Consider the following 22,913-nt stretch of genomic DNA (forward strand, 5'->3'; position numbering starts at 1 on the left):
AGCATCACACTTCCTAACACATGCTGCACATAAAGACCCCTTTGCACATAGGGAGAGTCCTCTCAATGTCAGGAGAGGCAAGAGCTCCCTGAACTTCTTCCAACCACTTCTCACCCTAGCCACAGAGCTAGCTCCAGCCCCACCTCCAGCACATAACATCTCTCCTAAATAACAAAACTCTTCCACACACTCAAGAGACTCACCAGCAAGTTCAATCCTTTCACACCTGACAATCTCCACCTGCTCTCCACGACACGCAGCACACATAAAATCAGCATTATCTTGCAGTCTACCTCTGATACCACTACATCTCTTGTGCACCCATTTATCACAAACACTGCACAAGATGGAATTACTTCCAACGCCCTTGTGGCAAACTGCACATGATCACTCTCCCTCGTCTTTGACAGTACCGCACCAACCTAGATATCATCACTTTTGTTGTATCTGCATTTACCCTGAAGCCCTTGTACCACATACCATCTCTCCACTTCCTAAATCTTTCCCCCGCCTCCCTCTCGTTCTCTGCAATCAACACCAAATCATCAGCATACAACATCTCCCACGGGAGTCTGTTTCTGAAGTCACGAGAAAGGACTTCAAGCACCATGATAAACAACATGGGACTCAACACTGACACCTGATGCACACCAACATTCACGGAAAACTCATCAATCAAATCTCCACTCACTCTGACCTGGGTGTGAGCACCCACATACATGGCCATAACCATCCTAACCAGCCACTCCTCCAAGCCAAGCTTTCTTATTGCTCACTTCACCACCTCTCTAGGGACTCTGTCAAAGGCCTTTTCCAAATAAAAAAAAACAAAATACAGATCCCTTTTCTTACCAATATAATTTTCCTGAAGCTGTCGAACAATGAATATGGCATCAGTGGTCCCCCTGCCTGGCATAAACCCAAACTGCATCTCATCAGTATTCACTCTTTCTCTAATCATACCTTCTAGAACTCTCCCCATTACCTTCATTATCTGATTTAAAAACTTTATACCACTATAATTTCCTCTTTCCAGGGTATCACCCTTCCCTTTGTACACATTTATAATTACACTCTTCAACCAATCATCTGGGACAACATACTGGTACTCATATATAATCATATTTATCAGGTCAGTGACTAACCTCACCCCTGTATCTCCTGAGGCCTTCAACATTTCAGCAGTCAACCCAGACACACCTGCTGCCTTCCCCACCTGCATCCTGCGTATTGCCTCACTCACAGTAGCAGCGTCAATCAAAGGCCAAGGGCCAAACACTGGATCTGCTAGCTCCAAACCTTCCCTGTTCCAGTCATACTCCTCATTCAACAACCAGCTAGAATGCTCTCTCCATGCATGTTTAATATCCTCACTGTTCACCACTACCCTTCCTTCATCATTCTTCACACACTGCTCACCTATAATATCCTCCTGATTATCCTTCGTCATCTAATTTGCCACCTTGAATATCATATTTTTCTTTTCCCCATGATTTAGGTTATCAAGTAAAAGTCTCTGTGACTCAGACTTTGCCCTGTATACCTCTCTTCTAGCCCTACACTTGGCAGCCAAGTATTCCTCCTTGTTACCACCCTTCTTCCATTCCCGGAAAAGCCTTCTTTTCTCCTTAAACGTTCCAGAATATTTATTCACACTGGCCTACCATTCTTCTATTCATACTTTTCTGTATTCGTTTTTTGTTTATCGGCTAGAACAATCATTGGTGAACAAGATGATGTGATTTTTATGACAATATATACAGAAATACCTCAATATACGATAACCCTAGATGCAATACCCCAGCTTAACGATGTGGGTAGAAATACCACCGTACCCTGCTGTCAGGCTTGCAACGATCAAGTACTTGCCGCCCACCTGAATACTGCCGCTTCTGATGTCATCTCCACCTCTTACTCACACGGCCCCTTCAGACCAAGGCCTGGGTCGAGTGGGAGTAGAGGAGGAAGGCAGAGAAAGTATGAGTGAAGAAGAAGACGGATGTGGGGCAGGCAAATATGAAGCAGGGGATGTTAGGACAATGGATCGCCAGTGTCAGAAGCTCCTGAAGACAGCGTATAAAACACTGCAACGTAAACATGGTGCTGAGGTTCTGGCACGTGCACAGCAGGAGTGAGACCAAGCACAGGGAGCTACGAGACAGCAAGGGCTGGAGAGAACTGCAGAGGAAAGGGAAGATGAAACACAGGAATAAATGAAGTGAATAAAGGAGTGATGGGAGAAGAAGGGTGACTAGGTGTGGGGCAAAAAACACCAAGGAAGTAGACTAATAAACAAGCACTTGAGGGGCCGGGGTGCAGAGCTTAATGTACTAGGAGTGCACTGGAGGGCCTCGGTGATGGCTGTTATCTGTGAGATCTAAACCCTAATGGTGTGCCAATGAGTGAGAGCAGAGGGTGTATACTGGGATAGATTAGGGTGTATTGATGACTCAATATCCGTATGGAAGTGTATAAAAGCATGCTCATGAGAGAGGTGGGGCTAGCGAGAGTTTGGTAGTCAGACAGAAAATGTCTTGTGTCCAGCTGGGACAGACGGGGAGCACACAGCCACGACCATGGGCTTCACAGTACTGGTGGGCAGAAGTATTTGAAGAATAGTCCTGTGGGAAAGCAACGCAAGGTGAATACGTGCCGTTAAAGTAAAGTACCAGCAGTCACTACAGTAATCACTCTAATATCCGGACGCCCAATAACCGAACATCCCCACTAACCGAACCTTATCGTCCTGGGATCAAACATTCCCAAAATGGTCCGAAAATCCAAAAAAATTGGAAAAAAAATTGTTTTTTTGCCGTCCGTAATTTGAACTTGCCGCGCGTGCCGCATGAGAGCATTGTTTTGGTTCGTCATTCCTCCGACGTCCGATAGAGCGCCGCTGCATCCTCCCCACTTCCCGCCTGTCTCTCACCGCGACAAGACCTGCGCTGTTCGCCATGGCTGCCCACGTGCTCGCTTTTGTGGTGGTGCTGTACTTGCTGCAAGGCCTCCTGCTGCTCTCTGCCATACTCTTAGTGTGTGTGATGATGGCCCCGCCTCCTGAGAAAAGGAAGAGAGTGGTGTTGACTCTGGAGAAAAAACGGGAGATATTGGAGAAGGTTGATGCGGGTTGGTCTTCCTCTCGCATTCTCCGCGAGTTCAACCTGGCCCGGTCGACTTTGTTCGATATCAAGCATTCCCGAGACAAGCTCATGCAGTACACGGCTGACTTCTCGTCGAGAAGCAAACGCAACGTGCAGCTGGTGTGATGGTACGTGGAACGGAGCTGAAGGCTGCTGCTGAGAAGTTTGCAAGGCTTCACGACGCCCCTGACTTCAAGGCATCCGAGGGTTGGCTCTTCGCGTTCAAGTTACGACATGGCCTTACTAACCGTAAAGCACATGGCGAAGCATTGGACGCTAACGAGGATGGAGTGGACGAGTTTCGGCACAAGGTGAAAGGCTTGATCGACAGGAAGGGCCTCACTCTCGGTCAAGTCTATAACGCTGACGAAACTGGCCTATTCTATCGCTCGGTGCCAACGAACACTCTCGCCGATGAGACGGAGAAGCGTGTACCTGGCCGCAAGCTTTCTAAGGAACGGATATCTGCTTTGTGTTGTGCCAATGCTAACAGCATGCACCGGCTTAAGCCCGTTATTGTTGGCCGTGCAAAGCAGCCTCAGTGCCTTCGTGGGGTGATGGATGTCCTTCCTGTCGTATGGTACCATTCTTTGAAAGCATGGTTCACAGCTGTGATTTTCAAAGACTGGTTTCACCATCACTTCGTCAAGGAGGTCATACATTACCAGACGAAGACACTGGGAATTCCTCGCGACCAGGTAAAGGCTCTCCTTCTCCTCAACAATGCACCTGCCCACCCGTGCGACAAGGACTTGGTTGCTGAGAATGGCCGTATTAGGCGCATGTTTCTGCCACCTAATACGACTGCTCTCATTCAACCAATGGAGCAAGGAGTGATCGTGGCAACAAAGCGCTTGTACCGTCGGAAGTTCCTGGACGAGGTGGTGGTGGTTCTCGAGGACGAGGACGAGCGCAGGGAAGGACGTGACACTCGAGGCAAGCGGACTTTGGAAAACCTTCGCCGCTACAACATCAAGTCTGCGCTGTACAACTGGGCTAGTGCATGGAAGGAAGTCCCTGTGAAAACTCTTGAAAACGGTTGGTCTCGTCTGCTTCTCGGAACAGATGTGGAGTACGATTTCCTAGGGTTTGACGTGGATGACTTCCATGCACGGCTACGTACGCACGGCGACGATGTTGATGTGGACGATGTTCGTGAGTGGATGGACGACGACGAGGGCGATCCTGGGTATCAGACGTTGTCTGATATCGAGATCGCGTCTTCGGTTGCTGGTGTCAGTCCCGAACTTGAAGATTCCGACGACGAAGGCAATGATGATGCAGACTCCGCCCAGCAGGACACTACTCCAGCCATCCCCAAGCTGAGCGCACTCCAGGAACATCTAGAGTTCGTCCTAGACTACCTGGAACACCCGGACTGCGACAGGGAGATGGGGCCCTTGGGACTCGTGGAGGAAGTGCGTGCTTTCCGGCAGCGCATCATCAATCACCAGAATCGTTGGTCCTTGCGTCAGTCAACGATTGACAGTTTTTTCAGGCCCGTGACCCCCGCTGTGCCAAGCCCTGGTTCCACTCCGTTGCTTCCCCAAGACAGGCCCTCATGCTCCGAGCCACAGCCCAGCACATCAGCTACAGTGGAGTCACCGCTCGACGTGAGTTTGCGGCTGTCTTCAGAGTCTTCTGTAGTCGGTACGCCATCACCACTACCCACCGATGCACCCCTTGGACGCCTGCCAGTGATACTCTCGGGCTCTGACAGTGAATAAACAGCAAGAACTTCTCCACTAGACCACACGGGAATTTTGAGTGTTGTGCAGTGAAAAAAACGGTGTGTTGTGTTAAGGTTTTCAAGTTGGGAGAAAAGACTAAGTAGAAAAGAAATTTAACGTAACTAACCTTCTTTGTTTTGGCTTTGGAAACTTAAAAAAACTTGGGAAAAGTTAATGTGCAACACTTAAATTTAATGGAACATTATTTGGACTAAAGTGAACACTGTGAAAAGAACGAACTTCTGTGTGTTAGTGACTAAGTTCAGTGCAAGACTTCAGGAAGAGTGTAGTGCAAGTGCTTCAGGAAATCGTTCTTACTGTCAGAGTCCGAGAGGAGGCGGTTATTCATTGAGGTGGCCAGGGACTTGCTGTAAGTAGCCAAAATGTTTCATGTTGTACTATTTTCCATACTATATTTACCAGAATGTTTCATATTGTATTTTTTCCCATACTATACTTACCAGAAAGTGTCATACTGTACTTCTTTCCATACTAAACTTACCTCATGCATGTGCAGTAGGAATGTGTTTTTCAGAGTTCGGTTAGGTTCGGTTAGAGTCCATAAGTACTAGAATGTTTATTAATGTATGAACATACTTCTAAACCCACATTTTATGTTTCTATTGCATTTATTTCAGTCATTTATGTGCCTTATTGGTGTGATTTGGGTGTTAAATAGGTGCTATGCATGTCCGGAGGGAGTTGTATAGGTGTTTCTCTGTGTTAGGGTCCGTAAGTACAAGTCCATAAGCTGGGGCCCAATATCCGGACGAAACCAATATCCGAACCTACCGATGGCTCTATTGATCCGGATATTGGAGGGGTTACTGTATTTAATATCCTGTTGTCCTAACCTACGAGGTTGTAAACATTGAGGGACTCAAATTTCCAGGATTTGATAGAAATACTAATGTCATGGATCTGGTTAAAACATTGATTATGAGGATTAGTGAACCTGAAAAGAAAGTGGAGAATCTAGTGATAAAGGACGTGTCTGAAAATACGGAGACTACTATACAGAGTCTGATCCAGTCCAATGAGACAGCGAATGAGGATATTAGGAATTTGAAGAGTGAAAATGTCGAATTGAGGAGAAAACCAGAAGAGAGTACTAATAAAACGGAGAAGGTGAGTAGTGTATTAGAAGAGCATAAGGCAAAATGGGCACACGTAGAAAAAGAACAGAAAGAAGTGGTCAGCTTAAGGAAATCATCCAGGAAGAAAGGGATATGAACAAGAAAAAAATGGAAGAAAATGTAGTGAAAATATTGAAGAAAAATGAGAAAATAATGAGAGAAACTGTAGAAAGGAACAAATGTGTGGTAATATTTGAGAACAGGGAGGAGGAAGAAAAAGTTTGATCTGTGAGACTCGAAAGAGACATGAACCTGGTGAGAAGAATAGTAAGAATGATTGATCCCTAAGGAGACAAGTGGGTAAAAGAAACTGAGGAAGTAAGGAGGATAGGGCCTTATAAGAAAGGGGAAACAAGACCAATAAGAGTCAAGTTGTCAACAGAAAATGTAGTAAATGATATACTTAAAGTGCCCTGGAAATTAAGCAAAGAGGCAGGGATGGAAAATATTAAAATAAGAAAAGACTTGAATGAAGAAGTAAGAGAAGTTCTAAAATCATTGAAGGAACAGGTAAAGGAAAAAAATGATAAGAGGACAGAGGAAGAAGGTAATACTTTTTTTTGGAGAGTGATGGATATGAAAGTAAGGAAGTGGTATGTGAGAAAACAGAAGTGAATGAAACTAAGGGTGATGGCTATGAAAGATCAGAAATTGAGGAAGTGGTACCGACAAAGACAACGAGAGAAGAGGGTATAAAAAACATCAAAAATAATTTGAAGATGGTATATACAGGTAACTCGCACAGAACACGATCTCACGGAACGCGCTCGCAATTATACACGGTAAGGGCTGGGATACATATAAGACAACGTAAGATTAAAGAACCATTATGAAAACTACAAATTAACGCAGGAGAGGCCTTTGAAAGATCAAATCCTCGAACGTCACCGCAGCACACGGTTTGTTTTGATTACGTGATGATCTAGGCGGGAAATTATTCAGTGAGTGAGACACTCCCGAGTACAGTAGCACAGTATTTGTAAGTTAAATATTTACAGTACTGTACTGTTCTGGTAAGTTTATGTGCAACTTAAAGTACTATTAAATAACGTTAAAGCAAGAAATAAAATCTTATAACCAGTTTACCTGATAGGCGTCAGAATATTTGCTTTTTTTATTTGTTCGTTTTTTCCACAGTACTGTACAGTATTTGTAAGTTAAATATTTACTGTTCTCGTATGTACTGTACTTGTAAGCACTTAAATAAAATTAAATAATTAAATAAAGCCTTGTAACCAGTTAACCCGAATTATATGATTACCCATGATCGGCGTCGGAATATTGCCTTTTTTGTTTGTTCGTTAAACTCTTACTGTACTGCTTTTCTACAGTACTGTATTTGTAAGTTAAATATTTACTGTTCTGGTATGTACTTGTAAGCAATTAAAGCATTAAATAAAGCCTTGTAACCAGTTAACCTGATTTATATGAAACCCATGATCGGCGTCGGAATAGTGCCTTTTTTGTTTGTTCGTTAAAGACTTATAATAAGAGAAAAATACATTTTTGTCTTGGTATCTTTACCTATTTGCTCAGGTTTGCTGTAATGGTTTGGATCATTTGATGCAATGCAACGTGTAGAAAACTGTGAAAACTTTCGGGAAGTGAACGAAAATCGGGACATGAGACTGACCTTGACATCACCCTCTCATGTATCATCTGTCAGTTCACCATCTGCTATCGTGATGAGTGGATGTACGATTTTTTCGCTCGTGGCCAAGCCTAACCACACATAGTTACACCCATTATCTCGACCCAGACAGAATATACAATCTTTTTCCTCCCTTGCAAAACACAAACAACCACCCTGTTTACGAGACAGCAATATATATTGCGAAAATAACAAGGTAAAATGATAAAGATGAACGTAAAATGATAGAGAAAGATGAACATGTTATGACGGAAGAAGTTCGTTTTCCCCGTCTGTAAATGTATTTATTTCTGCTTTGTATCTGTATTCGTAATAATTAGACTTAATGTTAGTTCTGAAACTGCATTACGATTCTATTTTTAGCCATTCTCGTGGTGTGGGAGCTGGAAGTTGTGACACAACTTCCTCATTGCTAATCGGACTGACCCTCCACTTTATTCTCCCGTGGCAGAGTCTAGCCTTGGAGGACGTGCAGTTTTCTCATTTAGGACTGAAAATTCAACTCTTTCGCTCCCTTTTCCAAGCATGGGCACAACGATAACGTAAAAAATAACTCGAAACTACCATAAACGTATATAAAAAAGGTGAAAATGTATTCATAACATTTTTATTTTCCATCCATTCCTAACAGATTATGTACTGAAATCATTCGATATCACAGTACTGCATTTCTAAGTTAAATATGTACTGTTCTGGTATGTAAGTTAAAGCACTGGTACCAGTTAACCTGATTTATATGATTAACTATGATCGGCGTTGGAATGTTTCCTTGTGTTTACATACAGTATTTGTGTGTTGAAGTTTTGCTATGGAGTACTGTATTTGTGAGTTATAACATTACATAAACCTTCTAACCACTTAAAGTGCTTTCTAGTGATTACCAGTGACAGATAACAGCAAAACAACACATTTGGGGGATCTAGGGAGCAAAATACGGAGTAGTTTAAATATACGCGATTTCGCACCTAACACGTCACGGTAGGAACGAAACCCACGTGTTCCGTGCGAGTTACCTGTACTAATGTTGATAGTTTAATATCGGCAAGGCTTGAAATTAACGATTTCTTGAGAGAACATGAACCTGATGTCATGTGCTTTGTAGAGATCAAATTAAGAGAAGATATTGATGTTCATTTGGGAGATGGAGAATACAAACTGTGGAGAAGAGACAGAAAAGAAAAAACGGGAGGAGGAGTGATGATAGCAATGAAGAACAACATAAATGTAGATACTGTGGAAATGGGAGAAGGCAGGGTTCAAGTGATATATATGAAATTAGAAACTAGAGAGAATGTCAAGGGAGATATGGCGGTAGTGTATGTTCCCCCTAAGATGAGAGTATGGAATGATGACGAATACCACGAGATGTTGTCAGATATGGCTAGTTATTTACAAAAAATAATTGAGAAAAGCAATAATATGATTTTGGTGGGTGACTTTAACTGTAAAGAGGTGAACTGGGAAGAATGGGACTCAAGAGGTAGCGAGGATTCGTGGGGCACTATATTATTAAATATAATAATGAATAATGTGATGACGCAATGGGTTGAAGAAGAGACACGGTTCTGAGGTGAGGACACACCAGCAAGGTTAGATTTACTGTTTACCAAAGAACTCGATGTAATAGAATCATTGAAATATTCCTGTCCTATAGGACAAAGTGATCACGTGGTCACTGAGTTCCAGATGATAATAGGGAATGTCGAGCCAAGATACGAGCTCCATAGACAGGGAAGATACAACTCTGGGAAAGCAAATTTTACAGGACTGAGAAAATTCTTTGAAAATGTGGATTGGAGAAAATTCAGAGAAACCAGAGAGATACAGAGGAAGCGGGATATCTTTCTAGACCTCTATCATTTGGGAGTAGAAAAATTTGTACAGGGAGTAAGAGGGAAAGAAAACAGGAAAATGGAGTGGTTTAACAGAAGGTGTAAGATAGCAAAAATAGAGAGGGATAAGGGTGGAACAACTGGAGAAAGAGAGGTAACAACAGAACAAAGAAAGAATATAAAAGAACTAGAAATGAATACACAAGAATACACAGAGAAGAAGAAAGGAATTTTGAAAAAGGTATAATAGACAAATGCAAGGATGAACCCAAACTGTTTTATAGATTTGTTAATAGCAAACTGAAACAAAAGGAAGGAATCACCAAACTGAAAGTAAAAGGAGAGGTATATAAAGATGCAGCAATGCAAGCTGAAATAATGAACAAATGTTTCCAATCGGTTTTCACTAATGAAAAGGAGTGTGTGAAAGGGGAGGGAGTGATTAGAAATGTACCGGGGATAAAAGATGTAAAAGTAGAGGTACAGGAAGTGTATAAATTACTGGAAACTCAAGATGTAAGGAAAGCCCCAGGACCTGATGGAATTTCTAATTGGGTACTGAAGGAATGCAGAGAACAACTGGCGGATGAAATTCACAGTTTAATCATGTGTTCTCTGGAAGAGGGGAAAGTGCCACAAGAATGGAAGAGGGCAAATGTGGTACCAATTTATAAGGGGGGAAACAGGGAAGAACCCCTGAATTATAGACCAGTGTCTCTAACCAGCATGGTCGCAAAATTGTGTGAGAGAATCCTTAAAGACGAATGGATAAAATATCTAGAAGAGATGAATGTTTTGGCTGAATGTCAGTTTGGATTCAGAAGTGGAAGGTCATGTGTTTCCAACTTGTTGAGTTTTTATTCAAGAGCGACTGACGTGGTACAGGAGAGAGATGGTTGCGTGGATTGTGTGTACTTAGAGAACGCCTTCGACAAGGTACCTCATAAGAGACTAATGTGGAAACTAGAATATAAAGGAGGACTGAAGGGGAAACTCTTGGAATGGATGAGAGACTTTTTGAGAGACAGATAAATGAGGACAGTAATAAAGGATAGGATGTCTGGATGGAGGGAAGTAACAAGTGGAGTCCCTCAAGGCTCGGTGTTGGCACCAGTAATGTTCCTGATTTATGTAAATGATATGGTAGATTGAGTGAACAGTTATGCAAGTCTGTTTGCTGATGATGTAAAGATCTTGAGGAAGACAGAGGTTGAGGAGGATTGTAAAATGCTGCAGGAGGATCTGGACAGGATACATGATTGGAGCTGGAGGTGGGAAATGAAATTTAATGTAAAGAAATGTAAAATATTGGAAATGGGTATAAGTACCAGGAGGCCATCACTGAATTATTTGTTGGGTAATGAATTAATCACAAAAATGAGAGAAGAGAAAGATTTGGGAGTGCTGGTCCAAGATAGTTTGTCACCTGAAAAACACATTAACAAGATAGTTAGAGAGACGTATAAACTCTTGACTAACATAAGAGTAGCATTTCATTATATGGATGAGGAGATGATGAAAAAACTGATAGTGGCCAAGATCCGCCCCAGGTTAGAATATGCAGTTGTAGTGTGGTCCCCTCACAAAAAGAAAGATATGAACAAGATTGAGAGAATACAAAGAACAGCAACCAAGATGGTCCCCAGCCTGGCAGATCTGTCATACACAGAGAGGCTGGAAAAGCTGGATTTCCCTTCCTTAGAGGAAAGAAGAAAGAGGGGAGACATGATTGCAGTGTTCAGGACCATGGTGGGAGTAGATAAAATTGACCGAGAAGATCTGTTTGTATGGGATAAGAGAGCAACAAGAAGACACGGAATGAAATTGAAAAAGTCAAGCTGCTTGAAGGACATCAAGAAATATAGCTTTCCTTACAGAAGTATAGACTTATGGAATAGCCTGGACAAAGAAATTGTCCAGTCTAAAAACTTAAAACGAGTTTAAAGCTAAATTTGACTTCCAGAGAAACAGTGACGGGAACCCACGAGCATAGCACATTTCATGTATATCACAATTAGGTACATTAGGTAAATACATAAATATTTGGAACGACTTAGATGAAGAGGTGGTGCAGGCGAAAAACATTCATGTGTGTAAAAGTAGACTAGATAAATGTGGACATGGAGACAGGACAACACGAGCATTGCTCAATTCCTGTATACTACAAATAGGTAAATACACACAACTTTGGAAAAGCAAACTTTACAGGATTGAGGAAATTTTCGAAAATGCGTATTGGATAAAATTCTGAGAAACACGAGAGATACAAGGGAAGTGGGATATCTTTCTAGACCTCTATAAATTGGGGGTGGAAAAACATGTTCCCAGAGTAAGTGGGAAAGAAATCAGGAAGAAGGGTTGGTTTAATCGATGGTATATGATAGCAAAAACAGAGAGGGACATGGCATGGAACAACTGGAGAAAGAGAGGTAATAATAGAACAAAGGAAGAATATAAAAGAACTAGAAATGAATACACAAGAATACACAGAGAAGAAGAAAGGAATTTTGAAAAAGGTATAATAGACAAATGCAAGGATGAACCCAAACTGTTTTATAGATTTGTTAATAGCAAACTGAAACAAAAGGAAGGAATCACCAAACTGAAAGTAAAAGGAGAGGTCTATAAAGATGCAGCAATGCAAGTTGAAATAATGAACAAATGTTTCCACTTGGTTTTCACTAAAGGATTGACTAGAAATATAATGATAAAGAGTGACTAGAAATGTATTGATAAAAGATATAAAATGGGAAGTGCAGGAAGTGTATAAATTACTGGAAACTCAAAATGTAAGGAAAGCCCCAGGACTGGACAGAACCTCAAACTGGTTACTGAAGGAATGCAGAGAACAACTGGCGATAAGATTCACGGTTTAATGGTGTGTTTTCTGGAAGAACGGAAAGTGCCTTTGGAATAGAAAAGGGCCAATGTGGTACCAATTTATAAGGGAGAAAACAAGGAAGAACCCCTGAACTATGGACCAGTGTCCCTGACCAGCATGGTTGCAAAAATGTGCAAGAGAATCCTTAAAGACTGACAGATAAAATATCTGGAGGAGATGAACATTTTAGCTGAAAGTCAGTTTGGATTCGGAAGTGGAAGGTCGTGTGTTTCCAACTGGTTGAGCTTTTATTCAAAAGCGATTGACATGCTACATGAGAGAAATGGTTGGGTGGATTGTATGTATTTAGAGTTGGAGAAAGCCTCTGACAAGGTACCCCACAAGTGACTAATGTGGAAATTTGAGCACATAGGAGGACTGAAGGGAAACCTCCTGGAGTGGATGAGAGACTTCTTGAGAGACAGACAAAAGAGGACAGTAATAAAAGAACAGGATGTCTGGATGGAGGGAAGTAACAAATGGAGCCCCACAGGGCTCGGTGTTAGCGTGAGTAAAGTTCCTGATTTACATAAATGATATGGTAGATGGAATGAACAGTTATGCAACTCTGTTTGCTGATGACGCAAAGATCTCGAGGAGAGTAGAAGTTTAGGAAGACTAAAATACTGCAGGAGGATCTGGATAGGATTCAAGATGGAGCCGGATGTAGGAAATGAAATTCAATGCCAAAAAATGTAAAATATTGGAAATGGGTAAAGGTACCCAGAGGCCATCACTGAATTATTTGATGGGTAATGAACCAATCACAAAAGCAAGAGAAAAATTTGGGAGTGCTGGTCCAGGATAATTTGTCACCTGAAAAACACATTAGCAAGATAGTTAGAGAGACATTTAATCTCTTGACTAACATAAGAGTAGTATTTCATTACACAGATGAGGAGATAATGAAAAAATTGATTGTGGCCATGATCCACCCCAGGTTGGAATATGCAACAGTAGTGAATTTTTCTACTTGAAGGCTGGATTGAAAAAGGGATGTGTCATGTTTCCATGGTTGTTCAATCTGTATATGGATGGGGTTATAAAAGGGATACACGGTAGGGCAGTGGATGTTGGAGTGGCCCTAATAAGAGACGGCAGTGTTTGGAAACTCCCTACTGTTGTCTGCAGATGATACTGTGTTGGTAAGTGAAGATGAAGGGGAGCTGCAAGGCTTGGTGGATGAGTTTGGGAGAATGTGTAAGAAATGGAATCTAAAGAGCAGTGGAAATAAGTTATCTGAGAGGAGTATGCGGGGTCACATGGAGAGACAGACTGACAAATGAGGATGTGAAGGTGCATTGTGATGTGGATGTGATACGAACCGTTAGGAGAAACACGTTGAGGTGGTTTGGCCATGTGGAGAGGATGGAGAGTGAGAGACTGATGAGGAGAGTGTATGTGAGTGAGGTGGAGGCCAAGGATGAGATGGAGGGATGGAGTGGAGAGGTATATGAGAGAGGGGGGTGTGAGCTGGAAGCATGGCAGTGAAGTGGCGGGGGACAGGGCGACATGGAGGTGATTTATTTGTGGCCACCCCTTATAGGATTAAGGTGTCTGGCAATAGATAGATTGATAGTGTGGTCCCCACACACAAAAAAAAGATATAAAGACAATCAAGAGAATACAAAGAACAGCAACCAAGATGGCCCCTAGTCTGGCAGATCTGTCATACAGAGAGGGGCTGGAAAAGCTGGATCTGCCTTCCTTTGAAGAAAGGAGAGAGAGGGGTGATATGACTGCTGTGTTCAAGGCCATGATGGGAGTAGATAAAATTGACAGAAAAGATCTGTCTGTATGGGATCGGAGGGAATCAAGAGGACATGGAATGAAAATGAAAAAAGATATCAAGAAATATAGTTCTCCATATAGATGCATGGACCTGGATAAAGAGCTTGTCCAGTCTAAAAATTTAAACGAGTTCAAAGCAAAATTTGACATACAGTATTGAGAAACAGAGACGGGACCCAACGAGCATAGCCCATTTCCTGTATATCACAACCAGGTAAATACAAAAGCATGCACGCACACATGAACGCATGCACACACACACAAGTTTACATCAGAAAGTGTAATAAATGAGATACTTAAAGTGACCTGGAAATTAAGCAAAGAGGCGGGGACGGAAAATATTATAATAAGAAAAGATCTGAATGAAGAAGAAAGAGAAGTTTTAAAATCATTAAGGGAAGAAGTAAAGGAAAAAAATGATAAGAGGACAGAGGAAGAATGTAATACTTTTTTTTGGAGAGTAATGGATATGAAAGTAAGGAAGTGGTATTTAAGGAAATAGAAGTGAAGGAAACTAGGGGGGATGGCTGGGAAAGATCAGAAGTTGAGGAAGTGATACTGACAGTGAGTAGGAGAGAAGAGGGTATTAAAAACGTCAAAAATAATTTGAAGGTGATATACACTAATGTTCTATCTATCTATCTATCTATTGCCAGACGCCTCAATCCCGTTTGGGATGGCCACAAACAAATCGCCTCCAAGTCGCCCTGTCCCCCGCCATTTCACTGCCCTGCTCCCAACTCACACCCCCCTCTCTCATATACCTCTCCACCCCATCCCTCCATCTCATCCTCGGCCCCCCCCTCCCTCTTCCCCCCTCCACCTCACTCACATACACCCTCTTCGTCAGTCTTTCACCCTCCATCCTCTCCACATGGCCAAACCACCTCAGTGTGTTCCTCATAACGCTTCCTATCACATCCACATCCACACCACAACGCTCCTTTATATCCTCACTAATGTTGATGGTTTTATATCGACAAGGATTGAAATTAACGATTTCTTGAGAGAACATGAACCTGATGTAATGTGCTTTGTAGAGACCAAATTAAGAGAAGATATTGATGTTCATTTGGGAGATGGTAAATACAAACTGTGGAGAAAAGACAGAAAAGAAAAAAAGGGAGGAGGAGTGATGACAGCAGTGAAGACCAACATAAATGTAGATACTGTGGAAATGGGAGAAGGCAGGGCTGAAGTGATATATATGAAATTAGAAACTGGACAGAATGTTAAGTGAGATATGGCGGTAGTGTATGTTCCCTACCTTGTACCTCTTTTATTACCCCATCCATGTACAGATTGAACAACCATGGAGACATGACACATCCCTGTTTCAAACCAACTTTCAAAGAGAAAAATTCACTTAGTTCACCATTCACACGCACTGCAGCCTTCGCACCATCGTACATATTCTTCACAGCATTCAACAACTTCCCATCTACTCCATATATTCTTAACACTTTCCACAATCCTTGTCTATCCACCCTGTCATATGCTTTCTCCAAATCCATGAAAGCCGCATACAACTTCTTTCCCTTCTCTAGAAACTTTTCCACTAAAGATCTAAGAATGAATATCTGATCTACACAACCTCTTCCCTTCCTAAAGCCTCCCTGTTCTTCTCCAACTAATTTCTCTATTCTTTCTCTAACTCTGTCAGTAAGTATCCTACCACACACACTTTTCCTATTATACTAAGAAAACAAATGCCCCTATGATTACCACACACTTCTTTTTCCCCTTTTCCTTTGTACAAGGGAATAATTATACCTGACTTCCAAGTCAGTGGATGTTGGAGTGTCCCTGGTGAGAGAGGATAGTGTTTGGAAACTCCCTGTACTGTTGTTTGCAGATGATACTGTGTTGTTGAGTGAAGACGAAGGGGAGCTGCAAGGCTTGGTGAATGAGTTTGGGAGAGTGTGTAAGAAACGGAATCTAAAGGTGAATGTAGGGAAGAGTAAAGTGATGATCTTTGAGAGAGGTGAAGTCAGTGAATGTACAGCGAGGTTGAATGGTGAGGAATTGGAAAATGTGAGTATGTTTAAGTACTTGGGTAGTGTGATGAGTAAGGATGGAGGTTTGGAGGGTGAAGTGCTTGAAAGGGTACAGCAGGGAAGAAAGGTTGCTGGTTCTTTGAAAGCAGTGATAAGAAACAGGGAAGTGAGCATGGAAGTGAAAAAGTTACTACATGACAGTATTGTGATACTAACTCTAACGTATGGAAGTGAAGCTTGGACGTTGTTGGAAGGACACAAGTCAAGAGTGAGAGCAGTGGAAATGAGTTATTTAAGAGGAGCCTGTGGAGTCACATGGAGAGACAGGCTGACGAATGAGAATATAAAGGAGCGTTGTGGTGTTGATGTGGATGTGATAGGAAGCGTTATGAGGAACACACTGAGGTGGTTTGGCCATGTGGAGAGGATGGAGGGTGAAAGACTGACGAAGAGAGTGTATGTGAGTGAGGTGGAGGGGGGAAGAGGGAGGGGGAGGCCAAGGATGAGATGGAGAGATGGGGTGGAAAGGTATATGAGAGAGGGGGGTGTGAGTTGGGAGCAGGGCAGTGAAATGCTGGGGGACAGGGCGACTTGGAGGCGATTTGTTTGTGGCCACCCCAAACGGGATTGAGGCGTCTGGCAATAGATAGATAGTATGTTCCCCCAAAGACGAGAGCATGGAAGGATGACGAATACCATGAGATGTTGTCAGATATGGCTAGCTATTTGCAAAAAATAATTGAGAAAAGCAATAATATAATTTTAGTGGGTGACTTTAACTGTAAAGAGGTGAACTGGGAGGAATGGTACTCGGGAGGCGGCGAGGATTCCTGGGGCACTATGTTACTAAATATAATAATGAATAATGTGATGACGCAATGGGTCAAAGAAGAGACACGGTTTCGAGGTGAGGACACACCAGCAAGGTTAGATTTACTGTTCACCAAAGAACCCGATGTAATAGAATCATTGAAATACCTCTGTCCTTTAGGAAAAAGTGATCATGTGGTCATTGAGTTCCAGATGTTAATAAGGAACGTCGAGCCAAGAGACGAGCTTCATAGACAGGGAAGATACAACTTTGGCAAAGCAAATTTTACAGGATTGAGAAACTTTTTTGAAAATGCGGATTGGAGAAAATTCAGAGAAACAAGAGAGATACAGAGGAAGTGGGATCTCTTTCTAGACCTCTATAATTTGGGAGTGGAAAAATTTATACCAAGAGTAAGAGGGAAAGAAAACAGGAAAAAGGAGTGGTTTAATAGAAGGTGTATGATAGCAAAAAAAGAGAGAGCAAAGGCATGGAACAATTGGAGAAAGAGAGGTAACAACAGAACAAAGGAAGAATATAAAAGAACAAGAAATGAATACACAAGAATACGTAGAGAAGAAGAAAGGAATTTTGAAAAAGGTATAATAGACAAATGCAAGGATGAACCCAAACTGTTTTATAGATTTGTTAATGGCAAACTGAAACAAAAGGAAGGAATCACCAAACTGAAAGTAGAAGGAGAGATCTTTAAGGATGCGGCAATGCAAGCAGAAATAATGAACAAACGTTTCCAGTCAGTTTTCACTAAAGAAAAGGAGCTTGTGGAAGGGGAGGGAGTGATTAGAAATGTTCCGGTGATAAAAGATATAAAAGTAGAGGTACAGGAAGTGTATAAATTACTGGAAACTCAAGATGTAAGGAAAGCCCCAGGACCTGATGGAATTTCTAATTGGGTACTGAAGGAATGCAGAGAACAACTGGCGGATAAAATCCACAGTTTAATCGTATGCTCACAGGAAGAGGGGAAAGTGCCACAAGAATGGAAGAGGGCAAATGTGGTACCAATTTACAAGGGAGGAAACAGGGAAGAACCCCTGAATTATAGACCAGTGTCTCTAACCAGCATGGTCGCAAAATTGTGTGAGAGAATCCTGAAAGACAGATGGATAAAATATCTGGAAGAGATAAATATTTTGGCTGAATGTCAGTTTGGATTCAGAAGTGGAAGGTCATGTGTTTCTAACTTGTTGAGTTTTTACTCAAGAGCGATTGACGTGGTACAGGAGAGAGATGTTTGGGTGGATTGTGTGTACTTAGACTTAGAGAAGGCCTTTGACAAGATACCTCATAAGAGACTAATGTGGAAACTAGAATATATAGGAGGACTGAAGGGGAAACTTCTGGAATGGATGAGAGACTTTTTGAGAGACAGACAAATGAGGACAGTAATAAAGGATAGATGTCTGGATGGAGGGAAGTAACAAGTGGAGTCCCTCAAGGCTCGGTGTTGGCACCAGTAATGTTCCTGAATTACGTAAATGATATGGTAGATAGAGTGAACAGTTATGCTGATGATGTAAAGATCTTGAGGAAGGTAGAGGTTGAGGAGGATTGTAAAATACTGCAGGAGGATTTGGATAGGATACACAATTGGAGCCAGACGTGGGAAATGAAATTTAATGTAAAGAAATGTAAAATACTGGAAATGGGTAAAAGTACCAGAAGGCCATCACTGAATTATTTGTTGGGTAATGAATTCATCACAAAAAGGAGAGAAGAGAAAGATTTGGGAGTGCTGGTCCAAGATAGTTTGTCACCAGAAAAGCACATTAACAAGATAGTTGGAGAGACTTATAAACTCCTGACTAACATAAGAGTAGCATTTCATTATATGGATGAGGAGATGATGAAAAAATTGATAGTGGCCATGATCTGCCCCAGGTTAGAATACGCAGCTGTAGTGTGGTCCCCTCACAAAAAGAAAGATATATACAAGATTGAGAGAATACAAAGAACAGCAACCAAGATGGTCCCCAGTCTGACAGACCTGTCATACAGAGAGAGGCTGGAAAAACTGGATTTGCCTTCCTTAGAGGAAAGGAGAAAGAGGGGAGACATGATTGCAGTGTTCAGGACTATGGTGGGAGTAGATAAAATTGACGAAGAAGATCTGTTTGTATGGGATAAGAGAGCAACAAGAGGACACGGAATGAAATTGAAAAAGTCAAGCTGCTTGAAGGATATCAAGAAATATAGTTTTCCTTACAGAAGTATAGACTTATGGAATAGCCTGGACAAAGAGATCGTCCAGTCTAAAAACTTAAACGAGTTTAAAGCTAAATTTGACTCATTGAGAAACAGCGACGGAAACCCACGAGCATAGTACATTCCGTGTATATCACAATTAGGTATATTAGGTAAATACTTAAATATTTGGAACGACTTAGACAAAGAGGTGGTGCATGAGAAAAACATTCATGTGTGTAAAGGTAGACTTGATAAATGTGGATATGGAGACAGGACAACACAAGCACTGCTCAATTCCTGTATACTACAAATAGGCAAATACAAATAGGTAAATACACACACACACACACACACACACACACACACACACACACATTCTCTCTCTCTCTCTCTCTCGCTTCTGGGAATTGAAGTTTATTTGGGATGCATTTTGGAGAGTGGCTAAGTAGGATAATTGTTTCATTTGATGTTGTCCATAATTGTGCTGGCTATTTGTGTACAGTATATGGTAATGTAATGTTACAAGGAAAGCTGCAGGGCACTGAAGGAAGATTTTTTTTTTTCTCTCTCTCTCTCTCCCTCTGCTGTGAAAGCTGATAAAATACGTATACCTCAGTATGGTGGACCTTGTGTTCGGGAATGTAAGGGGTACTACTGTTCATGTGGTCCTTCAGCCGGATTACTTTTATTACTTGGTGAGGATGCCTTAAGCTTTCCTCTTTGTGCCTACTGCTGTAACGCAATGATCTCTGCTGTGTTTATTTGAATCTTTACATGCCTGTGTCTAATGTAGCTACAACCAAAATTGGGTTAGTTATGTTATGTTACTGAGTTATTAATGAGCTGCTGGAACTCTGAGTGAAGAAGCAATTTTTCCTTTGCCATATGGTAAAATAATTAATTCAATTTTTTTTAAAAGAAGCAGTATAGCCTACAAGATGAGCACAAATATAAATGAACAATGCAGCACATAACATATAACAATTACATAAAGTACAAAATTCAACTGAATTTATACTGACCTCTAACCCTTTCTTTTGTTTCTTCTTCAGTTTCTTCTTACTTTTCTTCTTTGTCTTCTTCATCTTGGGCACCATGACTGGGTCCTGAGTCACCATTATGCTGGAAAGTATGAGATGGAACAAAATCTAAAACAGGGCAAATGTTAATAAAGTATGCGTTTGTTTCAAGAAATCAATATAGGTACCACACTACATAAAAACATTTTTGGTAGTGGCCAAGTGGTTACAGAGGTCATTTGTTGTTTGAAATGACAGGAGTTCAATTCCCTGCTGAGGCAGATAACAGTTTGATTAACTGGTGAATTATGTTAGATCAGAATCTACTGATCTTCCACAAAACACACCAAAATATCAAAAACATGCCCACTAATACCAAGGCACCAGTCCTGAATGATAGTCTTTTCATGTATATACAGTATTCCACTTGGAGAGTGAGTACTTGTGCTGAAGTGGTGGCACCTGAAGGTGTGTGGCATGAAGGAGGGCTGCATGGCCACAGGAAACCAATGCTCAGAGTTGGGGGGGGGGGAATACTTAGAAAAAAAATGGTATGTCCCAAACTCTGCAAAACCATACAGAAATTTAAAAATGGAAATCTTATGAAGCAAGAACCTCTTACCTAAAGTGGGTAATGAACTCCAGGCAATTTTTTTCCTGCCATCATTATGATAGAAATTTTTGGTACAGTACATGTGCATTCATATACTGTACCAGTATTTCTTATGACATTTGCACTGACCTTCATGCTGAAACAGTCTAGAACTCAAAATACAATATACTATTCCCTTTGTGATTCCTCCAAACAATAATGGTTTCTTGCCTTTGTGTGGTCTGAAAGTTGCTCTGGTTCCATCAAATGATCAAAATTTCACTCTCAGGTTAACCTCATTTAGAAGGTTACCACAGACTAATCATATAAATCCAAATCCAGCTGAATGATGCTATGCTTCCTCTTACCCATGGATGTCAGGGTAAAGTCTACTCAGGCCTCACCTTACACACACACACACACAAATATATATATATATATATATATATATATATATATATAATATATACAGTACATATATTTTTTTTCTAACCTTAGTATCTCAGAAACTATAGCAGTTAGGGAAATGAATTAAAGACCATATTACTCAACAACTCTTCTTCTTGTAAATGAAAGTAACCCCAGGTTTGTAGGTTGTTGCACTGATGAGTAAAGATGAGAGGAAGAGGGCTAATTTTCACCGGAAAAAAAAGATGTGTCTGTCCGTCTGCTCGCGGCCCCGACTATGGTTTTGCTGTCAATGTGATAACTTCTCCACTACTAGACAAAATAGACACAGTGGTGTCCAAGGAATGCCCTATGGCACTATCACTGAGCCCTTTCCTAGTATCCTTGGAAAGAGGCTTTGCAAGGGTGGATGAGGCAAAAGTCCACATGAGACAGGAACAAAATCAAATGAGAAACGTTAAGAAAAGATCATCCTACACCTGGCAGAGTCAGAGACGACTGAGGTATGGTTGGGTGGGCTGGTGGGAGTCTCCCCTAAAGTTTTGGTGATGAGATAAAGTGGCAGCAACTTCAAACTGTGCCAGGAAAACAAGTGCTGTTCCTACTGAAACCCTGCATCGCCGCGCCACCGATTTTTTGACAGTTCCAACCGACACCCAGCAGTTAGGGGCTAAGGAATCCCCTTACTGAGATTGGCTACTGTACAGCTGACATTTTCTATGAACTGGGACCCAAACCAAATGCTGAAAACAGCTAACTGCGTCTAACAGTTGCAGGGAACTACTGGGAATAAAGAAACCTGAGATGTGTATTTAGATTTATAGCTAATAATGCAAGTCTTTGCTTGGACTATGACTCATTTGCACCTGAATGTTTCCTGCCTAAGGGTATTTATTTTGTGGTTAGTCTGTACTCTATGAGCTTCAGGACTGCCTCTCATATTGGCTCCCAAGTCTTTAATTTTCTGTCATGCTACTTTCCTGATTCTGGTACTGGTACTGGTTGTGCTTCCCCCCCCCCCCAAAAAAAAAAAAAAAAAAAAAACAGTGGAATTTCCTAAATCATGCGATACTAAATAGTGGCTTCATAATACACGGCAACATCATGCAACAGTTTGCAATATCAGTAACTGGCAGGAATTACAAGAAATTCACGAATGCAGCCTCAAAAGTGACGCTTTTTCGATGCCTTGTGCAATACTGTACACATCACCATTACCTCAAGCCCGCGTTTCAAGCCCGGTGTAAACCAATGATAGTAATGCATGGCAATAACTAAACCAATCATATTCAAGCATACCAGTTACTACAAGCCAATCAAAGCGCTTCCCACCCACGCGCCATGCATGAAGGACAGGCACGCTTGATGCCCCAGTGCCTAGCTCAGTGCACTGTCTCCTCCCTGTAGTCAGATTGTGGTTCCAGTGTGGTGAGAGGATTTATTTTTCCCTCGAGCTTCCTCTGCCTGCCCAGTGTTACCATGGCTGATCGTAACCCTTCTGAGTCTACAAGTTCTTCGAGGAAGGGGAAGAAGAAGAAGAAACCAATGTTAACTTACATCCAAAAGTTAGACGTAATAAGGAGGATTGACGACAGTGAAAAAGCCAAAGTTACTCAACATTACCGACTCAACGACATAATTCTTTACCAAACAGGCATGGTGATTCCTCCTATGTTATAACAAACTCACGATCTCATGTAATTTTGGTACATATGCA

The 22,913-nt window shown here is 41.6% G+C and overlaps 1 protein-coding gene across 1 annotated transcript in view; it reads right to left on the bottom strand.

Annotated features, from left to right (window-relative positions):
- LOC145417548 (uncharacterized) overlaps nt 1–20,296 on the bottom strand; it is a 79,827-nt gene extending 59,531 nt beyond the window's left edge. Inside the window, exon 1 of the mRNA XM_080286256.1 lies at nt 20,200–20,296. Within this exon, the coding sequence (XP_080142382.1) occupies nt 20,200–20,295 (96 nt within the window). The 5' untranslated portion in view covers nt 20,296. The remainder of the gene's footprint in view (nt 1–20,199) is intronic.
- Between the last annotated feature and the right edge of the window lie 2,617 nt (nt 20,297–22,913).

This window comes from Coenobita brevimanus, chromosome 110, assembly GCF_032717465.1.
Source record: "Coenobita brevimanus isolate Jiangsu-jjx chromosome 110, ASM3271746v2, whole genome shotgun sequence".
NCBI lineage: Eukaryota > Metazoa > Arthropoda > Malacostraca > Decapoda > Coenobitidae > Coenobita > Coenobita brevimanus.